The sequence below is a fragment of the Schistocerca gregaria genome, chromosome 4, assembly GCF_023897955.1.
Source record: "Schistocerca gregaria isolate iqSchGreg1 chromosome 4, iqSchGreg1.2, whole genome shotgun sequence".
Lineage (NCBI taxonomy): Eukaryota > Metazoa > Arthropoda > Insecta > Orthoptera > Acrididae > Schistocerca > Schistocerca gregaria.
In genome coordinates, this window is record NC_064923.1 from 203,780,068 (window position 1) to 203,799,966 (window position 19,899).

The 19,899-nt window shown below is 44.6% G+C and overlaps 1 protein-coding gene across 1 annotated transcript in view; it reads right to left on the minus strand.

The window, feature by feature from the left end:
• The window catches only part of LOC126267981 (serine protease 48-like), a 165,957-nt gene that overhangs the window by 123,549 nt on the left and 22,509 nt on the right, over positions 1–19,899 (minus strand). The window contains exon 2 of the mRNA XM_049973327.1: positions 15,303–15,395. Within this exon, the coding sequence (XP_049829284.1) occupies positions 15,303–15,395 (93 nt within the window). The remainder of the gene's footprint in view (positions 1–15,302; positions 15,396–19,899) is intronic.

Genomic DNA, 19,899 nt, shown 5'->3' on the forward strand with positions numbered 1-19,899 from the left:
TACCTAGTACCTGACGCTCAAGGCAATATATCTCGAATTTTTACTCCAACGATCTCAGAAGCGGCATTCCATACGACTTTTTCCTTTGTCTGTAATCATCTATAAACTTAAGCGTGCTTCCTTTGGAGTCAACAGACATTATTACACATAAATCGCTTCATAGCCCTAGCTGCCTGTCGTCTGATAAAAAGCTCAAAGATTGCCACCGAAGCGGGTAGCAATGCGTTTTATGCACGGCCTCCAGGAAATTATGGATGCACAAAAGCGCATGCGTAGCTGCGCTGTTGGAAATTCATGCGAATGCACGAAGTTGAACACAAAAAAGGCACCTTTAGAGCACCTTTAGAGCGCGAGAACGGTGAGGTGTGTGGAAGCTATATCGTGCCGGGGCATAGAGAGACAGCGGCGATTCATCTATGAGGCTAGGCGCCACGAAGCGAATATTTCATTACTTATATTTTACGTTTAGATGGTAATGTACATCTTCAACAATGGTGCTGACGTTACTTGCACTGAGGACTTGTCAACAATAACTTCTGAACCTTTCAATTCGAATTCTAAGACCAATTAAAAATTTCAGTTACTATTGATAGTCATTAATAGACACCAAGGTCCAGTCACAATCTCACCCTGAGTAGGTAGGCGCTAAACTGTTAAGATAGCTAACTAATAGTCTACGATAGGTTTCCGAGGAGTTGATACATGAACCGTGTATAAAATGTAATCTCACGTAAAGAGGGAGCGAATTACTAAAGTTACCTCGGATGACGTGCGATCTTGTGTTAATCTAAGGAGTCTACGATCGGTTTGCGGAGAGGCAACAAGTGACATAATGTCTGAATTTAGATTTCGTGGAATGGCGGAACAAAATGTTAAAAGTTGCCTCGAAAACCCTGTATGAGCGATATCGGGTGAATTCTAAGATCGTATGGAAATTTTTTGTGACTTTTTACGGTGCTCGAGAAACTTTACTATGAGTACCAATAGTCCATTGGCTCCGGGAATCGATTCTTTTTATTTTGTGAGTTTACAAATAAAAGAAAATAAGGTGGCATCACAATATTTCGTAATATCATTTCCAGTAGCACTGAGACTTTTCCCATTTGCCACTTCGTTATGCACTATTTATTGCATACACGTTAGCACCCGCGGCCGGCAGAGAAGAAAGCAGTCGGGACAACAGCTACGAGTCACCTTTACAAGATAAGAGGTAAGAAAGTTATCTCCAGTGGTGCTAAGAGAAGTGGGCGCGGATGTTACATCAGGAAATCCAATGTGTTTGTTGCACTTGGTATATCTTTTTCGTGGAAAGTTTATATTCAGGAACTCAAAAAAAAATGGCTCTGAGCACTATGAGACTTAACTTCTGAGGTCATCAGTCACCTATAACTTAGAACTAATTAAACCTAACTAACCTAAGGAGATAACACATCAGGAACTCACCGTCTAGGACATGACATTATAATCTGCATGTGGCATGAAGCTGCAAATACACTCCTGGAAATGGAAAAAAGAACACATTGACACCGGTGTGTCAGACCCACCATACTTGCTCCGGACACTGCGAGAGGGCTGTACAAGCAATGATCAAACGCACGGCACAGCGGACACACCAGGAACCGCGGTGTTGGCCGTCGAATGGCGCTAGCTGCGCAGCATTTGTGCACCGCCGCCGTCAGTGTCAGCTAGTTTGCCGTGGCATACGGAGCTCCATCGCAGTCTTTAACACTGGTAGCATGCCGCGACAGCGTAGACGTGAAACGTATGAGCAGTTGACGGACTTTAAGCGAGGGCGTATAGTGGGCATGCGGGAGGCCGGGTGGACGTACCGCCGAATTGCTCAACACGTGGGGCGTGAGGTCTCCACAGTACATCGATGTAGTCGCCAGTGGTTGGCGGAAGGTGCACGTGCCCGTCGACCTGGGACCGGACCGCAGCGACGCACGGATGCACGCCAAGACCGTAGGATCCTACGCAGTGCCGTAGGGGACCGCACCGCCACTTCCCAGCAAATTAGGGACACTGTTGCTCCTGGGGTATCGGCGAGGACCATTCGCAACCGTCTCCATGAAGCTGGGCTACGGTCCCGCACACCGTTAGGCCGTCTTCCGCTCACGCCCCAACATCGTGCAGCCCGCCTCCAGTGGTGTCGCGACAGGCGTGAATGGAGGGACGAATGGAGACGTGTTGTCTTCAGCGATGAGAGTCGCTTCTGCCTTGGTGCCAATGATGGTCGTATGCGTGTTTGGCGCCGTGCAGGTGAGCGCCACAATCAGGACTGCATACGACCGAGGCACACAGGGCCAACACCCGGCATCATGGTGTGGGGAGCGATCTCCTACACTGGCCGTACACCTCTGGTGATCGTCGAGGGGACACTGAATAGTGCACGGTACATCCAAACCGTCATCGAACCCATCGTTCTACCATTCCTAGACCGGCAAGGGAACTTGCTGTTCCAACAGGACAATGCACGTCCGCATGTATCCCGTGCCACACAACGTGCTCTAGAAGGTGTAAGTCAACTACCCTGGCCAGCAAGATCTCCGGATCTGTCCCCCATTGAGCATGTTTGGGACTGGATGAAGCGTCGTCTCACGCGGTCTGCACGTCCAGCACGAACGCTGGTCCAACTGAGGCGCCAGGTGGAAATGGCATGGCAAGCCGTTCCACAGGACTACATCCAGCATCTCTACGATCGTCTCCATGGGAGAATAGCAGCCTGCATTGCTGCGAAAGGTGGATATACACTGTACTAGTGCCGACATTGTGCATGCTCTGTTGCCTGTGTCTATGTGCCTGTGGCTCTGTCAGTGTGATCATGTGATGTATCTGACCCCAGGAATGTGTCAATAAAGTTTCCCCTTCCTGGGACAGTGAATTCACGGTGTTCTTATTTCAATTTCCAGGAGTGTAGTTTGAACACTGAATGTCACAATTATTACTATTGGCATCCCCCACAACCCTCTTACTCCTCACACTTGGCTGTGCAGTTAATTTTAATAAGCTGTCTTTACTCTAATTATTTGTTACAATCGGAATCGTAGTGCGTGGAGTGTAAGTTATGCGGTGGACAATATTTTGAACAAGTGCAAAACCCACATTACTCGTTACCGTTTAATATACACTCCAAGACAAAAAAAAAAAACACCCACTATGAAGGAATTATCCAGATAAGGCGGAAATTGTTAGATGTGATTTACTAGTACAGGCAACAAATAATTATAAATCCAAAAAACGAATGATTTATTGAAGAGAAAGAACTGCACATACTGAGCAAGTCGATAACGCGTTGGTTGTTGTTGTTGTTGTTGTGGTCTTCAGTCCAGAGACTGGTTTGATGCAGCTCTCCACGCTACTCTATCCTGTGCAAGCTTGTTCATCTCTCAGTACCTACTGCAACCTACATCCCTCTGAATCTATTTCGCGTATTCATCTCTTGGTCTGTCTCTACGATTTTTACCCGAAGCGCTGACCTCCAATACTAAATTGGTGATCCCTTGATGCCTCAGAATATGTCCTACCAATCGATCTCTTCTTCTAGTCAAGTTGTGCCACAAATTTCTCTTCTCTCCCATTCTACTCAATACCTCCTTATTAATCATGTGATCTAACCATCTAACCTTCAGCCTTCTTCTGTAGCATCACATTTCCAAAGCTTCTATTCTCTTTTTGTCTAAACTATTTATCGTCCACGTTTCACTTCCATGCAAGTACTTATTCGGCTTGGCAGAGTTGTTGGATGTCTTCCTGGGGGATATCGTGCCAAATTCTGTCCAATTGACGCATTAGATCGTAAAAATCCCGTGCTGGTTGGAGGACCCGTGCTCCAAGCGTTCTCAGTTGGGGATAGATACGAGCCCTTGCTGTCCAGGATATGGTTTTGCAAGCACGATGACAAGCAGTAGAAACTCTCGCCGTGTGCGGGAGGGCATTATTTTGCTGAAATGTAAAGCCAGGATGGTTTGCCATGAAGAGTAACAGAACGGGTGCTAGAAGATCGTCGATGAACCGCGGATGACAACCATAGTGGTCCTGCTATGAAATGGCACCCCAGACTATCGCTTCTAGTTGTCGCGTAGATTGACAGGCGACAATACGGCTGGTATCCCATCGCTGTCCTGATCGTCTCCAGACAAATCTTCGCTAATTACCGGTGCTCGGTTCGAAGCGGGACTCATCACTGAAGACAATTCTACTCTAGTCAATGAGATTCCAGGCTGAAGACGAGCCTGGAGACAGAATCTGGCACGATATCTCTCAAGACATCCAACAAATCATTCATTCAGTGTCAAGCCGAATAATTGCTTACGTACGGGAAAGAGGTGGACCAGTGCATTATAGACTTGCTCAATTTGTGATGTTGCGTCTCTTGAATAAATCACCCAGTTTTTCTGAAATTGTAATCATTTATTTGCCATCGCATCTCCCGATTTCCGTCCCATTCGGATAATTCCACCGTGGGGCGTCGTTTCTTTTTTTTATTTCTTGGTTATAGATCACGACAACATCCTGTTTGTTTTTTATATTGACGTTATTCTCGTGATTTTTGTTTCTGTATGCTTTTAACCATTCCAGCACCTTTCAAACCCGTATCAATCAATACACACTGAAGATCCAAAGAAACTAGTACACCTGAACGCAGAAGTGCCGCAACACGACGTGGCATGGACTTCAATAATGTCTGAGGTAGTGCTAGAGGGCGCTGACACCGTTAATCATGCAGGGCTGACCATAAATCCGTAAATGTATGACGGGGGTGGAAATCTGAACACCACGTTGCAAGGCATGCCCGATAAGCTCAATAATGTTCATGTCTGGGGTGTTTGGTGGCCAGCGAAAGTGTTTAAACTCAGAAGAGTGTTCCTGGAGCCGCTCTTTAGCAGTTCTGAACGTGTGGGGTGTCGCATTGTCGTGCTGCAATTGCCTAAGTCCGCCTAAGTCCGTCGGAATGCAGGACGGACATGAATGGATGCAGGCGATCATACAGGATGCTTACGTACGCTTCACTTATCAAAGTCGTATCTGGACACCAACTGCACACGCCCCACACCATTATATAGCCTGCACCAGCTTGAACAGTCCCCTGCTCACATGCATGGTCCATGGATTCACCAGGTTGTCTCCATACGCGTACACGTCCATCCACTGGATACCATTTGAAACGAGACTCGTCCGACGAGGCAACATATTTCCAGTCATCCAGTCGTCAAGAGTCCAATGTCGGTGTTACGGGCCCAGGCGAGCTTCGAGGCGTAACGCTTTGGGTCGTACAGTCAAAAAGCCCATATCGACGATGTTTCGTTGACTGGTTCACACGCTGACACATGGTGGTGGCCTAGCACTGAAGTCTGCAGCAACTTGCGGAAGGATTGCACTTGTGTCACGTTGAACGATTCTCTTCATTCGTCGTTAGTCCCGTTCTTGCAGGACCTTATTCCGGCCGAAGCGATGTCGGAGATTTGATATTTTACCGGCTTCATGATATTCACGGTACCGGTACACTCGTGAAATGGTCGTGCGGAAAAATCCCCACTTCATCACTACTTCGTAGACGTTGTGTCCCATCGGTTTTGCGACGACTATAACGTGTTCAGAGTCACGTAAATTTTGATAACCTGCAATTATGGCAGCAGTAATCGATCTAATAACTGCGAAAGACACTCGTCACTCACAATCCCTTTCACTCACGTTAGCAAGTTTATGGCGTTGCATTTCCCGAAAACGTAATAGCTACAAAAATACAGATCGTTTTTTGATTGATAATGCTCGCCAAATATTAAGTCTGTCGGTACCTAATGCAGTCTCAGTTTTTAGCCACCGACCTGCACAATACGCCACACGGAATTTGTCTTTTCTCGTCACAAAGCTCACTTAAAAATTCAGAAATTTCTACACACCCATCGGAATAATTATGCCGTCACTTTACAACACATTTGATGTATGAAACACTGCTAGATCCGGGGTTGAATCTAAGCTAACTATTTGTAGTATCGTTCCCAGAACCGATCGCGGTCCTCTGGTTTGGAGCCGAGTAGAAGGTTTAAACCAGAGGCTCAGACGATTCTGCGGAGATCTGTGGTGCAAATTTCTCGACCTCCGCTATCGGGTGGAGAAATGTAGGGTCCCCTTGAATAGGTCAGGCGTGCGCTACACGCCGGAAGCGGAGTACGTGTGGAGTGCACATGGGGGGTTTTTAGGTTAGAGAATTCCCTCCCTAGGCCCGACAAGACGCCTCCTGAGACGCGGCGAGGTAGGAGTAGGCAAAATGCAACAGGGAATGACAATATTAATGTGCTAATAGTAAACTGCAGGTGCGTCTATAGAAAGGTCCCAGAACTGCTCTCATTAATAAACAGTCACAACGCCCATATAGTACCAGGGACAGAAAGTTGGCTGAAACCAGACGTAAACAGTAATGAAATCCTAAACTCAGATTGGAATGTATACCGCAGAGATAGGCTGGACAGTGAAGGGGGAGGCGTGTTCATAGCGATAAGAAGTGCAATAGTATCGAAGGAAATTGACGGAGATCCGAAATGTGAAATAATTTGGGAGAAGGTCACGGTTAAAGCAGGCTCAGACATGGTAATTGGATGTCTCTATAGGTACCCTGGCTCAGCAGCTGTTGTGGCCGAACACCTGAAGGGTACTTTGGAAAATATTTCGAGTAGATTTCCCCACCATGTTATAGTTCTGGGTGGAGATTTTAATTTGCCGGATATAGACTGGGAGACTCAAACGTTCATAACGGATGGCAGGGACAAAGAATCTAGTGAAATTTTTTTTAAATGCTTTATCTGAAAACTACCTTGAGCAGTTAAGCAGAGAACCGACTCGTGGCGACAACATATTAGACCTTCTGGTGAAAAACAGACCCGAACTATTTGAAACAGTTAACGCAGAACAGGGAATCAGCGATCACAAAGCGGTTACTGCATCGATGATTTCAGCCGTAAATAGAAATATCAAAAAAGGTAGGAAGATTTTTCTGTTTAGCAAAAGTGACAAAAAGCAGATTACAGAGTACCTGACGGCTCAACACAAAAGTTTTGTCTCGAGTACAGATAGCGTTGAGGATCAGTGGACAAAATTCAAAACCATCGTACAATATGCGTTAGATGAGTATGTGCCAAGCAAGATCGTAAGAGATGGAAAAGAGCCACCGTGGTACAACAAGCGAGTTAGGAAACTGCTGCGGAAGCAAAGGGAACTTCACAGCAAACATAAACATAGCCAAAGCCTTGCAGACAAATAAAAATTACGCGAAGCGAATGTAGTGTGAGTAGGGCTATGCGAGAGGCGTTCAATGAATTCGAAAGTAAAGTTCTATGTACTGACTTGGCAGAAAATCCTAAGAAATTTTGGTCTTATGTCAAAGTGGTAGGTGGATCAAAACAAAATGTCCAGACACTCTGTGACCAAAATGGTACTGAAACAGAGGATGACAGACTAAAGGCCGAAAGGCCGGCAGCGGTGGCCTCGCGGTTCTAGGCGCGCAGTCCGGAACCGTGCGACTGCTACGGTCGCAGGTTCGAATCCTGCCTCGGGCATGGATGTGTGTGATGTCATTAGGTTAGTTAGGTTTAAGTAGTTCTAAGTTCTAGGGGACTAATGACCACAGCAGTTGAGTCCCATAGTGCTCAGAGCCATTTGAACTAAAGGCCGAAATACTAAATGTTTTTTTCCAAAGCTGTTTCACAGAGGAAGACTGCACTGTAGTTCCTTCTTTAGAAGAGCGTCGCGTTCCAAAGGTTTGGAAAAAGGCACAGGTCATCCTCGTTTTCAAGAAGGGACGTCGAACAGATGTGCAGAACTATAGATCTATATCTCTAACGTCGATCAGTTGTAGACATTTGGAACACGTATTATGTTCGAGTATAATGACTTTTCTGGAGACTAGAAATCTACTCTGTAGGAATCAGCATGGGTTTCGAAAAAGACGGTCGTGTGAAACCCAGCTCGCACTATTCGACCACGAGACTTAGAGAGCCATAGACACGGATTCACAGGTAGACACCGTGTTTCTTGACTTCCGCAAGGCGTTCGATACAGTTCCCCACAGTCGTTTAATGAACAAAGTAAGAGCATATGGACTATCAGACTAATTGTGTGATTGGATTGAAGAGTTCCTAGATAACAGAACGCAGCATGTCATTCTCAATGGAGAGAAGTCTTCCGAAGTAAGAGTGATTTCAGGTGTGCGCCGGGAAGTGTCATAGGGCCGTTGCTATTCACAATATACATAAATGACCTTGTGGATGACATCGGAAGTTCACTGAGGCTTTTTTCAGATGATGCTGTGGTGTATCGGGAGGTTGTAACAATGGAAAATTGTACTGAAATGCAGGAGGATCTGCAGCGAATTGACGCATGGTGCAAGGAATGGCAATTGAATCTCAATGTAGACGAGAGTAATGTGCTGCGAATACATAGAAAGATGGATCCCTTATCATTTAGCTACAAAATAGCAGGTCAGCAACTGGAAGCAGTTAATTCCATAAATTATCTGGGAGTAAGCATCAGGAGTGATTTAAAATGGAATGATCATATAAAGTTGATCGTCGGTAAAGCAGATGCAAGACTGAGATTCATTGGAAGAATCCTAAGGAAATGCAATCCGAAAACAAAGGAAGTAGGTTACAGTACGCTTGTTCGCCCACTGCTTGAATACTGCTCAGCAGTGTGGGTGTGTGGGATCCGTACCAGATAGGGTTGACAGAAGAGATAGAGAAGATCCAACGGAGAGCAGCGCGCTTCGTTACAGGATCATTTGGTAATCGCGAGAGCGTTACGGAGATGATAAACTCCAGTGGAAGACTCTGCAGGAGAGACGCTCTGTAGCTCGGTACGGGCTTTTCTTAAAGTTTCGAGAACATACCTTCACCGAAGAGTCAAGCAGTATATTGCTCCTTCCTACGTATATATCGCCAAGAGACCATGAGGATAAAATCAGAGAGATTAGAGCCCACACAGAAGCATACCGACAATCTTTCTTTCCACGAACAATACGAGACTGGAATAGAAGGAAGAACCGATAGAGGTACTCAAGGTACACTCCGCCACACACTGTCAGGTGGCTTGCGTAGTATGGATGTAGATGTAGATGTAGATAACTCGTTAAACTGATATCTTTATATTATCCTTAAACCACACTCACGCATGATTCATACTGCTAAAGCACATTTATAACATTTTACATACACAAAAAGACACAATAACACTTTATGAAAATACTAGAACAGTTTATGAAAAACATTCTATTACTTTAGTGCACTCTAGTGGGCACAGTCGAAACTAAATCACAGTCCCCTATCCAATAATGTCCTCTATCGGCTGATACATAAACTACGTGCGCGTCCAGGCTCGCGTCACCATCTGTCACTATCCAGCTCTGAGACAAATCTCCCACTGAACCGCCTCCAAGGCAGTATCGGTGTACGGCGCTATGCCTCACTCTGCCTGTTTACATCTCTCTGTATCTGAATACACATGCCAAATATGTTTCTTTGGCTCTGTTGCGTATTATAAAAACGATTTGTGTGCGAACAAAACTGGCAGCTTTTGAGGGGTTGCCACTGTCATCTGGATGGCTGCCAGTATGTCTTAAATAACTTGAAATTTAATTTGATTCGTAAGGCACATCTTAAATCTGACGCAAGGCTTGTGTGATGTCAAAGACGTCAATAGCCGCTGGAATAAAAGCAGTAGCCCCAGTCGAAAGGGGGCACATGTGCAAGTGTAGTGGCAGTCTTGCTACGGTGTCTATGAATGTAACCAGCAAACACTTCCACAGCTACATACGTATATACATGTTGATGATGATGCTGTAACGTTTTTGCTTAGCGAGAAGATGGAAACACTGACGCAGGGATATAACTGAGAGGATCTCTCTAGTGTTGTTGTCGTTGTTATGGAGGCCAAGCTAATACACATTGCACAGAGACTATGTTCGTTATTTATTAAGTTAAAGAACACCTCATTCAACGTATGAAGCAGTGGACCTGCAATCCTGGACTATCAAACGACAGCAAGATAAACATGCACACAGCAGTTGTGGATTTTGGATTTTCGTTATTGGCTGTGGCTCGCATTACCCGCCCAGATAGCTGAGCGCGCTAAAGCGCCGGTTCCAGAACAGGAAGGTGTGCCGGTCCGCCTGGATGTGATTTGCAGGCCGCTTCCCACATCCCACCATGTTGTTATTATGTGGTCTTCAGTCCAGAGACTGGTTTGATGCAGCTCTCCATGCTACTCTATCCTGTGCAAGCTTCTTCATCTCCCAGTACTTACTGCAACCTACATCCTTCTGAATCTGCTTAGTGTATTCAGCTCTTGGTCTCCCTCTACGATTTTTACCCTCCACACTGCCCTCCAATGCTAAATGTGTGATCCCCTGATGCCTCAGCACATGTCCTATCAACCGGTCCTTCTTCTTTACAAGTTGTGCCACAAACTCCTCTTCTCCCCAATGCTATTCAATACCTCCTCATTAGTTATGTGATCTACCCATCTAATCTTCAGCATTCTTCCCTAGCACCACATTTCGAAAGCTTCTATTCCCTTCTTGTCCAAATTATTTATCGTTCATGCTTCACTTCCATACATGGCTACACTCCGTATAAATACTTTCAGGAACGACTTCCTGACACTTAAATCTATACTCGATGTTAACAAATTTCTCTTCTTCAGACACGCTTTCCTTGCCATTGCCAGTCTACATTTTATATCCTCTCTACGTCGACCGTCATCAGTTATATTGCTCCCCAAATAGCAAAACTCTCATTTACTACTTTAAGTGTCTCGTTTCCTAATCTAATTCCCTCAACATCACTAGACTTAATTCAACTACATTCCATTATCCTCGTTTTGCTTTTGTTGATGTTAATCTTATATTCTCCTTTCAAGCCACTGTCCATTCCGATCAGCTGCTCTTCCAGGTCCTTTGCTTTCTCTGGCAGAATTACAATGTCATCGGCGAACCTCAACATTTTTATTTCTTCTCCATGGATTTGAATGCCTACTACGAATTTTTGTTTTGTTTCCTTTACTGCTTGCTTGAATAACATCGTGGATAGGTTACAACCTTGTCTCGCTCCCTTCCAACCACTGCCTCCCTTTCATGCCCCTCGATTCTTATAGCTGCCATCTGGTTTCTCATCCCAATATAGAAATGGAAATGAGCATTTGGCTTAATCGTCCGGGAGGCACCACACGGGGCAGGTCCGGCCGCCTTGCTGCAGGTTTATTACATTCGGCGCCACGTTGGGAGACCTGCGCACCGGATGCGGCCTCTTAGTGCGGCAGTCCGTCACCTTGACCATTCAGCTATCGGGGCGGACATCCCGCGATATGAATACTGTGCAGGTATCAGAGCCCCGTCTCAGAAACACGATTCGCAAATATTTAGAAAACTTTCATCCACTTCCAGACAAGTAACAGTGCACGCAGCCACTTGAGACACACATATGCCATACCGGAGAGTGACGGCGTAGCGATACGACGGGCATCTGGCCACCCATTAAACTATTCACGCCTAAACTGTTAATAAAACGCCGATCGAGCCCCGATGCGGGACAAAGGCTCAAGACAAAATAAATGGGGCGCGCGTTAATGGCATTTCAAATAAACAATATATGTTAGAACCATACTGACAGTCGTGTTTTACGGTTTAGGGACTCAAGCGAAAATCTTAATCTGGATGTCTTGCCGGGGTGCCCTTCCCCAGAACACGAATCCAGTGTCTTTCTACTGCCCCCTTCGCCGCAAAATAGGACGCTGTTGGTGCTGTTGTCACTCCTTCTCAGTCCGCCACTTCCCAAAAGTGGTGTGATCGCTTCCACGCAGTTAGGGGCTCGTATTTTAACACCCATTCTCGTTGTTGCGGAGTGCTAGACTGGTCTGGCTCCGCATGGTAGTGGATGCATGTTAGCCGAGTATGGTAGCAACACTGAACATTTTCCCCGGAGTGTGCCAAGAAAGTGCTCAGCATCGGGGAGCACTACCATTAGGTTCTTCACCACAGCCCTCCCCATTGAGTCTTGAGAACTACCCTATGACTCATTTCTGCAGGTTATAGTATTGTGGTTGCCTATCCAAAATTCCCAGGTGTTGTGCCCAGCGCCATTTAGACCACAACTGCCGCCTTGACAAAATTTTCACGGTTTAAGGTTTGTATAGTGCCACTGTCGTTGATAATGTCACATTTTTCTCAATCCTTTGCAAACAATTGACATTAAATGTTTCTTATTCCAGTCTTTGATTACAATATAAAGTCCTTCGACGATGACCGGTTTCAGTCAGATCTGTTCTACATTCAGCTTTTTTATTTTTTTTATTTTTACGTACGCTCCTATTTCGTCCTCAATCCGCGAGGAGTAACATTTGATCTGTGCCCTCGAAGTCCACCAAAGGGTGAGTGGTAAATGACGTAAAATATTGAAAGGACCGTAAGCTGTTATGCACAAGCCAAGAACCACTGCTATTTATAGCTTTCCTTCTGTTATTGTTTACAAAATAAAGGAAACAGTTGGCTATTTAACAAGACGCAGGAAAATCTCACGATCTGGACTTGTTATTCTTCCACAGATGCATTACATGACCCACAAAAGGCCAAATGGTTCAAATGGCTCTGAGCACTATGGGACTTAACTTCTGAGGTCATCAGTCGCCTAGAACTTAGAACTACTTAAAAATAACTAACCTAAGGACATCACACACATCCATGCCCGAGGCAGGATTCGAACCTGCGACCGTAGCGGTCGCGCGGTTCCAGACTGAAGCGCCTAGAACCGCTCGGCCACCCCGGCTTGCGAGTTTAATCAGTCAGCGAGCGCTGGAAGATAACGGAAAATTCATCTACTCATAGAGTCCGAGCAATCGTGTAAGAGCTTGCAAATCACATATCGCCGACAGTGTAGTGTGATCTGTATGGTGTTAAAATTTAAATATTTGTTACAATTTATTGTTAAATTCAAATATTTGTTACACACAATTTCTAAATATAGATTGGTTTTTGAGGCTGTGACTGTATGCTCAAAATAAACAAAAAAACAGAATTTCTGTGCCAGTCACTGTTTTTATTATGTAACCATAATGCGTTTCGAAGTTTACTACTTAACCTTCAGATGGCACCTGCTGAAAGTGCAGTCATTTACGTTCAGTTTGCGAACAACAGGAGTTATCGTGAGTAGACGAACATGTTTTCACTCGTCCTGCAATTTTATCAGCATCGAAATGTTTATTCATATTTAGATTAAAACTTCCGTATTGCTGCCAGTGTACACAAAAATCACCGATTTTTACAGTTTTCTGAGAAAAAAAGAAGCTATCTTGGCCTGTTTTAAGTTAGTTAAAAGTAGTTTCAAGGGGGCGTGACAGTGTAGACTACACTCTTGACTTTGAAGAAAATGGTGAACGAGAATTCAGTTTGCTTCAAACATGACGGACATATAGCCAATTTATAAAATTTAGACTCCTTGGTGGAAATGTGAAATTCGGTCTTCCGAAATTAATCACTGCCTAGATTATTATAGAGTTCCAGCTTCCAATCATCTCACTAGCATTGAAATGGCAGATACTGAGATATGTGATCGCGGATTAGAAAGTCAATTAAAAAAAGCAATGTAAAGACTTCAGGACCTACTGTGATTATGCGAAAGAACTGTGTCCCCTTCTAGTAGTAGTTTACGGTATGACGGTACAGCAATGCAGCGGTCTGAAAAAAATCATTCGCGTTTTCCAGGAGCGTCGTCAGCAGACGGGCGTAGTTATAGGCCAATGACGTTAACAACTATCTCTCGTGGAAATATGAAACATGTTTTATGCTTACGCTTCACGAACTTTTTGGAGAAAGAATACTTCCTCTATAAAAACAACACGTATTTCGCAAACAGAAATCCTGCGAATCTCAACTCGCTCTATTGATCCCTGAGACCTAGATCGCCGTTGCTGCCGTGTTCCTTGGCTTTTGGAAAGCATTCGACATTGTATGTATTGTATTGTATGTGAACCGGGGACGTAGAAACGATGGAGAGGCTCCGTCCCCGCCGCAGCCGCAGTGGTCCACAACCCCACTACGACTACCGCAGTACACTTCACCCCTCCGCCACCCCACACGGAACCCAGGCTTATTGTGCGGTTCGGCCCCGGGGAACGTCTCACACCAGATGAGTGTAACCCCTATGTTTGCGTGGTAGATTAATGGTGGTGTACGCGTACGTAGAGACAGTGTTTGCGCCTAAAAACCATCCACAGACTGGCCGGCTCACCGAACCTCGACACAAGTCCGCTGGGCGGATTCGTGCCGGGGACCAGACGCTCCGGAAAGCCGTGCGCTAGACCAGCTTTCGACATAGTTCCCCACTATTGCCTAGTAAGAGAAAATACAAGCTTACCGATTTGTAACTGAATTTATGACTTCCTAATAGGAATAACTTTACATGTCGTTCGTAACGGAGTCAAACTGATAGATGTAAAATAACTTCGGTAACGCCTCAAGGAAGTGATATGGGAACCTCACAGTTTATAGTTGATATCAGGGCTTTAGTGGATAACGTTGGAATCGCCATGAGACTATTTTCGGGCGATGCTGTGGTCTGGAGGAAGGTCTCAGCCAAATGCAGGGAATCCTACAGAGGGTTTCTGGAGGGTCTAGAGTTGACCCTGAACATTTTGCCCATAAACATTTGAAGAGGTTCGTTCTGTTATAGTACTGGTGATAAAACATTGGAAAAATTTACAACCTTTAAGTACAGGGTGGTTATAGTTAATTAAACTTTCGCTGTTTGAGCCAGTGTAGACTGAAAACTATTTATGTTACGGGTACCTAACTTCATAAGAAAGATGTTCAGACTTTGCACTGCAGAATTCGCGTTGTTAGTAGTGTTAGTGTCATGACTTGCCGTTAGACCTCGCTACTGGTACAGCGACGAAGGGTTCAAACACAGGCATCAATGTGCATCATAGGGGCAGACAACCAACAGGCGTCTGCACAAAGTGAGCAGGGCTTTACTTTACTCGTAAAGCAGTTTTGTCAAAACAACGGCAATAGTACAGCTGCTCTTCGAGAGTGTCGACGCATTAAAGGAACCCGGAGAGCTCTCCTCTTCGCGCCGGGGCTGAAGAACTTGATTCAGAAGTTCGAATTAACTATCAATTTGTGAATCGCTCGTGGGAGAGGCTGACGGCCAATTGTGCCACAGATTGTTGAAGAAGCTACTATTGCCACGACTGAGAATACTGGACACAATGTGTGATCTTCAGACAGTGCAGGAGATGTGTTACGACAGACAGTATCCCACCTGAGATGTTTTGGGCAGCAGTAGAGAAGCCTCTAGTGCGGTTCCAGGCTCTCGTGGACGCAGATGGTCGTTACTGTGAGCAACGTTTGTAACCTGGAACGTAAACATGGTACGCAATTAAAAAATGTTACTCTCTCCTGTGGAAATTAAAATGTGTTTCTTACAAACGCTTATTCGATATTTCACTCCCGCACGTCTTTACAAATGATACCTCAAAGTTTCATTGTCCTACGATCACTCCTTTTTCATGAGGGCTCTCTGAAGGGATTAAAGTGTAATTTCAATCACAGTGTGCCTACAAGTTACCTTCCGGAGCAGTCTAAAGCGGAATGACCACACAATAATAGTTGTGGGAAAGCGAGCGGTTCTAGGCGCTTCAGTCTGGAACCGAGCGACCGCTACGGTCGCAGGTTCGAATCCTGCCTCTGGCACGGATGTGTGTGATGTCCTTACGTTAGTTAGCTTTAAGTAATTCTAAGTTCTAGAGGACTGATGGCCACAGCTGTTAAGTGCCATAGTGCTCAGAGACATTCTTTTGTGGGAAACGCGGGTGCCAGGGTAAAATTCATTGGAAGAACCTAAATAATTGAAATTCGTGCAAGAAGGAAGTGGCTAATAAAACTCACGTTCGACAGATTCTTGAATACTGCTCATCCTTCTGGAACGTTTACCAGGTTGGTTTAAAGGATGAGATAGAAATGTCCCAACGAAGGGTGGCACGTTTTGTCACTAGATCGCTTAGCAAGAGCGAGAACGTCATGGAAATATCAGGATACTCCCACTGGCAGTCCCTACAAGAAAGGCGTTCTGCATAACGGAGAGACTTTGCTAAAATTCAGAGAGTGTTGTTTCAAGAAGAATCGGGAAATATAATTGCTTTTTGCCATATGCGTCAACGAAATGATTAAAATGAGAGAAGCTATTTCGTACGGAGATTTACCGACAGTGTTTTCTTCCCATGCTTTATTCGTAAATGGAACAAGGAAGTGGGGGCCGAAGGGCGGGGGGCGGGGGGGGGGGGGGGGGGGGGGGAGCGGGAAGGTAGGGATAACAGGAGTCGAAAGTACTCTTCGCTATATATTATAAGGTATCTGCATAGATTATAAAGGTTATAGGGTACAATGTGAAAGGTATCTGTGTAGATGATGAGGGGTGTCTGTGGAATTCATGAACTATGTCTATTAAATTCCGCGACCAAAAATTGTTTGGAACTGGATGGCTGACTTTTTCAACCTCCTCAACAATAAACGATTTTTCTTAGCACACCGACGCTAAGGCTCTGTCGTCCAGTTCAAGTGTGCATTCTGTTCTCAGTCAGGCAATCAATTAATTTATAGGAAATGTACTTCATAAAACTGAAATTTTACTTAACAAGCAAATAAACAGACCTGTTTGAATTGCATACGGGGCAAACGCTGTAGAATGTTTCCTATGAAACGGAGCTTATTAAATTCAGTTTAAACTAGATTTAATATTTATTTTACGTAACCAAATTAGAAAAGCACTACATATTTGCATAAAAATATAACAGTTGCTGGTGACTGCTTTAAAGAACCAAGTTGAGTGCAACACATAATCAGATACTTTGTCTGATGGGCTTGCAAATCATTAGAGTCTCTTAAAATGGGAATCACTTAACAGTACAGGAATCACACACGCACTTCATGTTCGTGATAACAACACACAGAAGACAGAAAAGGAAGTAGAAGAACTTCAACATGTATCACAAACACATAAAGGAAAAATGTTTCTTCCACCGGCCTGACGCAAAATACGAAAACTCAAGCCGTGGAATTGAACGCGAATTTCGATCCGAAATGCAGATCAGATCGGGAATAACTGCAAAACACAGGACACACGTGAAGGCACTGTAATTTAAGCCACATAAGAATACGATAAGAAAGGAAAACTGACCAGCTGAAGGCTCGTTCGCTTTTAAAACACGTGGCCATAGCCTCACAAAGGTAGATCAAGGAAAATCCGTGGGAGGAGCTATCCATACAAGTAAACTATCACGAACTAATTGCAAGATGAAACAGATTCCGAGCACTGAAAGTTATCCAAAGCAACTTGGGATTGAGCAAACAAGTCGAACAAACTAACGGACAGAAATTACAGAATACCGGCGAAAGTAACGAAACAGAAGAAAAAATAATGTAAGAATCAACAACACGCACATTCACGGTGGGAAACACGAATACTAATTCAGACTAAGCAGAGTTCGCACACCACGTCCCACATTTCTAAGTTCTGGTTGAACAAAGTAACTACTAGCAAAATCAAACCATTACAAAAGACCTACCACTTTCCTTCTGACGGAAATGTTCTGCATGATTATAAACATCTGAAGCTAGAAAACAAATGGATTAAGACTTCGACTAGGCTGAAAAGTAGACAGGCTCAGTGACAATAGCCGGCCGGGGTGGCCGAGCGGTTCTAGGCGCTACAGTCTGGAACCGCGAGACCGCTACGGTCGCAGGTTCGAATCCTGCCTCGGGCATGGATGTGTGTGATGTCCTTCGGTTAGTTAGGTTTAAGTAGTTCAACGGGACTGATGACCTCAGAAGTTAAGTCCCATAGTGCTCAGGGCCATCAGTTACCATACTCAACGACTGCAAAAGAGCTGCCACGAGCAACCTCTCTCTTCAAAATCTCAGAACCGACTTAATCGGGGTAGCAGAAGCTGTCAGGTAACACCGCATCTTGGCAATATACGCACTATAGCGATTCGACTAGAGAGTGCGAAACCTCTTTTCCATTCTTCAATCTTACACAGAAGTTGTCTAAACTGCCACATTAGCATACAAGAAGTCTACCCGCCACTAGATATGATGAAAACTCGATATACACACTCATTCACTCACTCTGGCATTCTAAGACGGCAGGAACTGGAAACAAGGATACCAGTACAACATAAAAACGTTGTAATTAATTGTGGGGAATGTATAGGAAGGGCAGTTGCGTAATAAATCACCACATAGATTTAAAAGCGGCATCGAATAAGCATGAATTCAGCGAATGTATGCACTTGTGACCGAGTGGAACATTCTCAGTTGCCGGTTATTTGTCTTGGCATGTCTACTGAAGTATAAGATGCTAAAGGACTTGCTAAATGACGCTAAATTTTATTCAGACATTGTAAAGGGGCTAATACAGAGACCCTTCCACATTCTAAAGTGGCTTGCAGGGTACAGGTGTCAATGTACGAGGGGCGTTTGAAAAGTCCGTGCAAAAATAAAAACTACTTACGTGTTTGGGGTAAACATTTTTTTATTTTTCGACATTGTCTCCTTTTAGACTTTTACACGTCGTCCAACGTTGTTCTAATTTGTTGGTCCCTTCCGAATAATAGGAAAATAGCTATTAGTTTCTGCAATCACCACCTCGTTTGAATAAAATCTTTGTCCCACCAGCCATGTCTTCAAATTGGGGGACAAATAGTAGTCCGAGGGAGCCAAGTCTGGAGAATATGGGGGATGTGAAACGAGCTGGAATCCTGTTTCCATTAATTTTGCGACCACAACTGCTGAGGTGTGTGCTGGTGCATTGTCGTGATGGAAAAGGACTTTTTTGCGGTCCAATCGCCAGCTTTTTTCTTGCAGCTCGGTGTTCAAACGGCCCGTTAACGATGAATAATTTGCACCTGTGCTAGTTTTACCCTTTTCCAGATAGTCGATCGGCATTATCCCTTGCGAATCCCAAAAGACCTTTCCGGCAGAAGGAATGGTCTTTGCCTTTTTTCGTGCAGATTCTCCCTTGTTAACCCATTCTTTAGATTGTTCTTTGGTCTCAGGAGCATAGTAATGTATCCATGTTTCATCCACACTGACGAAACGACGCTTAAAGTCCTTCGGATTCTTCCTGAACAGCTGCAAACCATCCTTGCAACGCTTCACAGTTCCATTTTTAGTCAAGCGTGAGGAATCGCGGAACCCATCTTGTGGATACCTTTATCATGTCCAAATGTTTATGCAAAACATTATGTACCCTTTCATTCGAGAAGCTCACAGCAATATCAATCTCACGCACCGTAACTCTTCGGTCATCCATCACCATATCATGGATTTTATCAATTATTTCCTGAGTCGTAATCTCCAGAGGGCGTCCAGAACGTTCAGCATGACTTGTGCCCATATGACCAATCCGAAAATTTTGAAACCACTTATAAACTGTTCTAATCGAAGGTGCAGAGACACCATAATGTTTATCAAGCTTCTTTTTAGTCTCCTGAAGCATTTTGCCTTTCATTAAGTAATGTTTAATCACCACACGAAATTCTTTTTCGTCGATTTTTTGGCAATCACTTGACTTCCATGATTCACAAGAATGCCAAACACAAATAAATAGACCAATACGGCAGAAACTTGGTGTGCGATTTTCCAAAGATGCTGCTAACTAATCATGACCCCGATAAGCGCCGGTGGTGCCATCTCTCGGACTTTGGACGGACTTTTCAAACACCCCTCGTATATGTAGATGGTTAGACTGCCAGAACGTCATTGGTATCTGTCTTATTTCTTATGATTTGTCATATAATGTCCGTTCAGCTACACTGTCCGATCAAAAGTATCCGGACATCCCCACGTAATGCGGAATT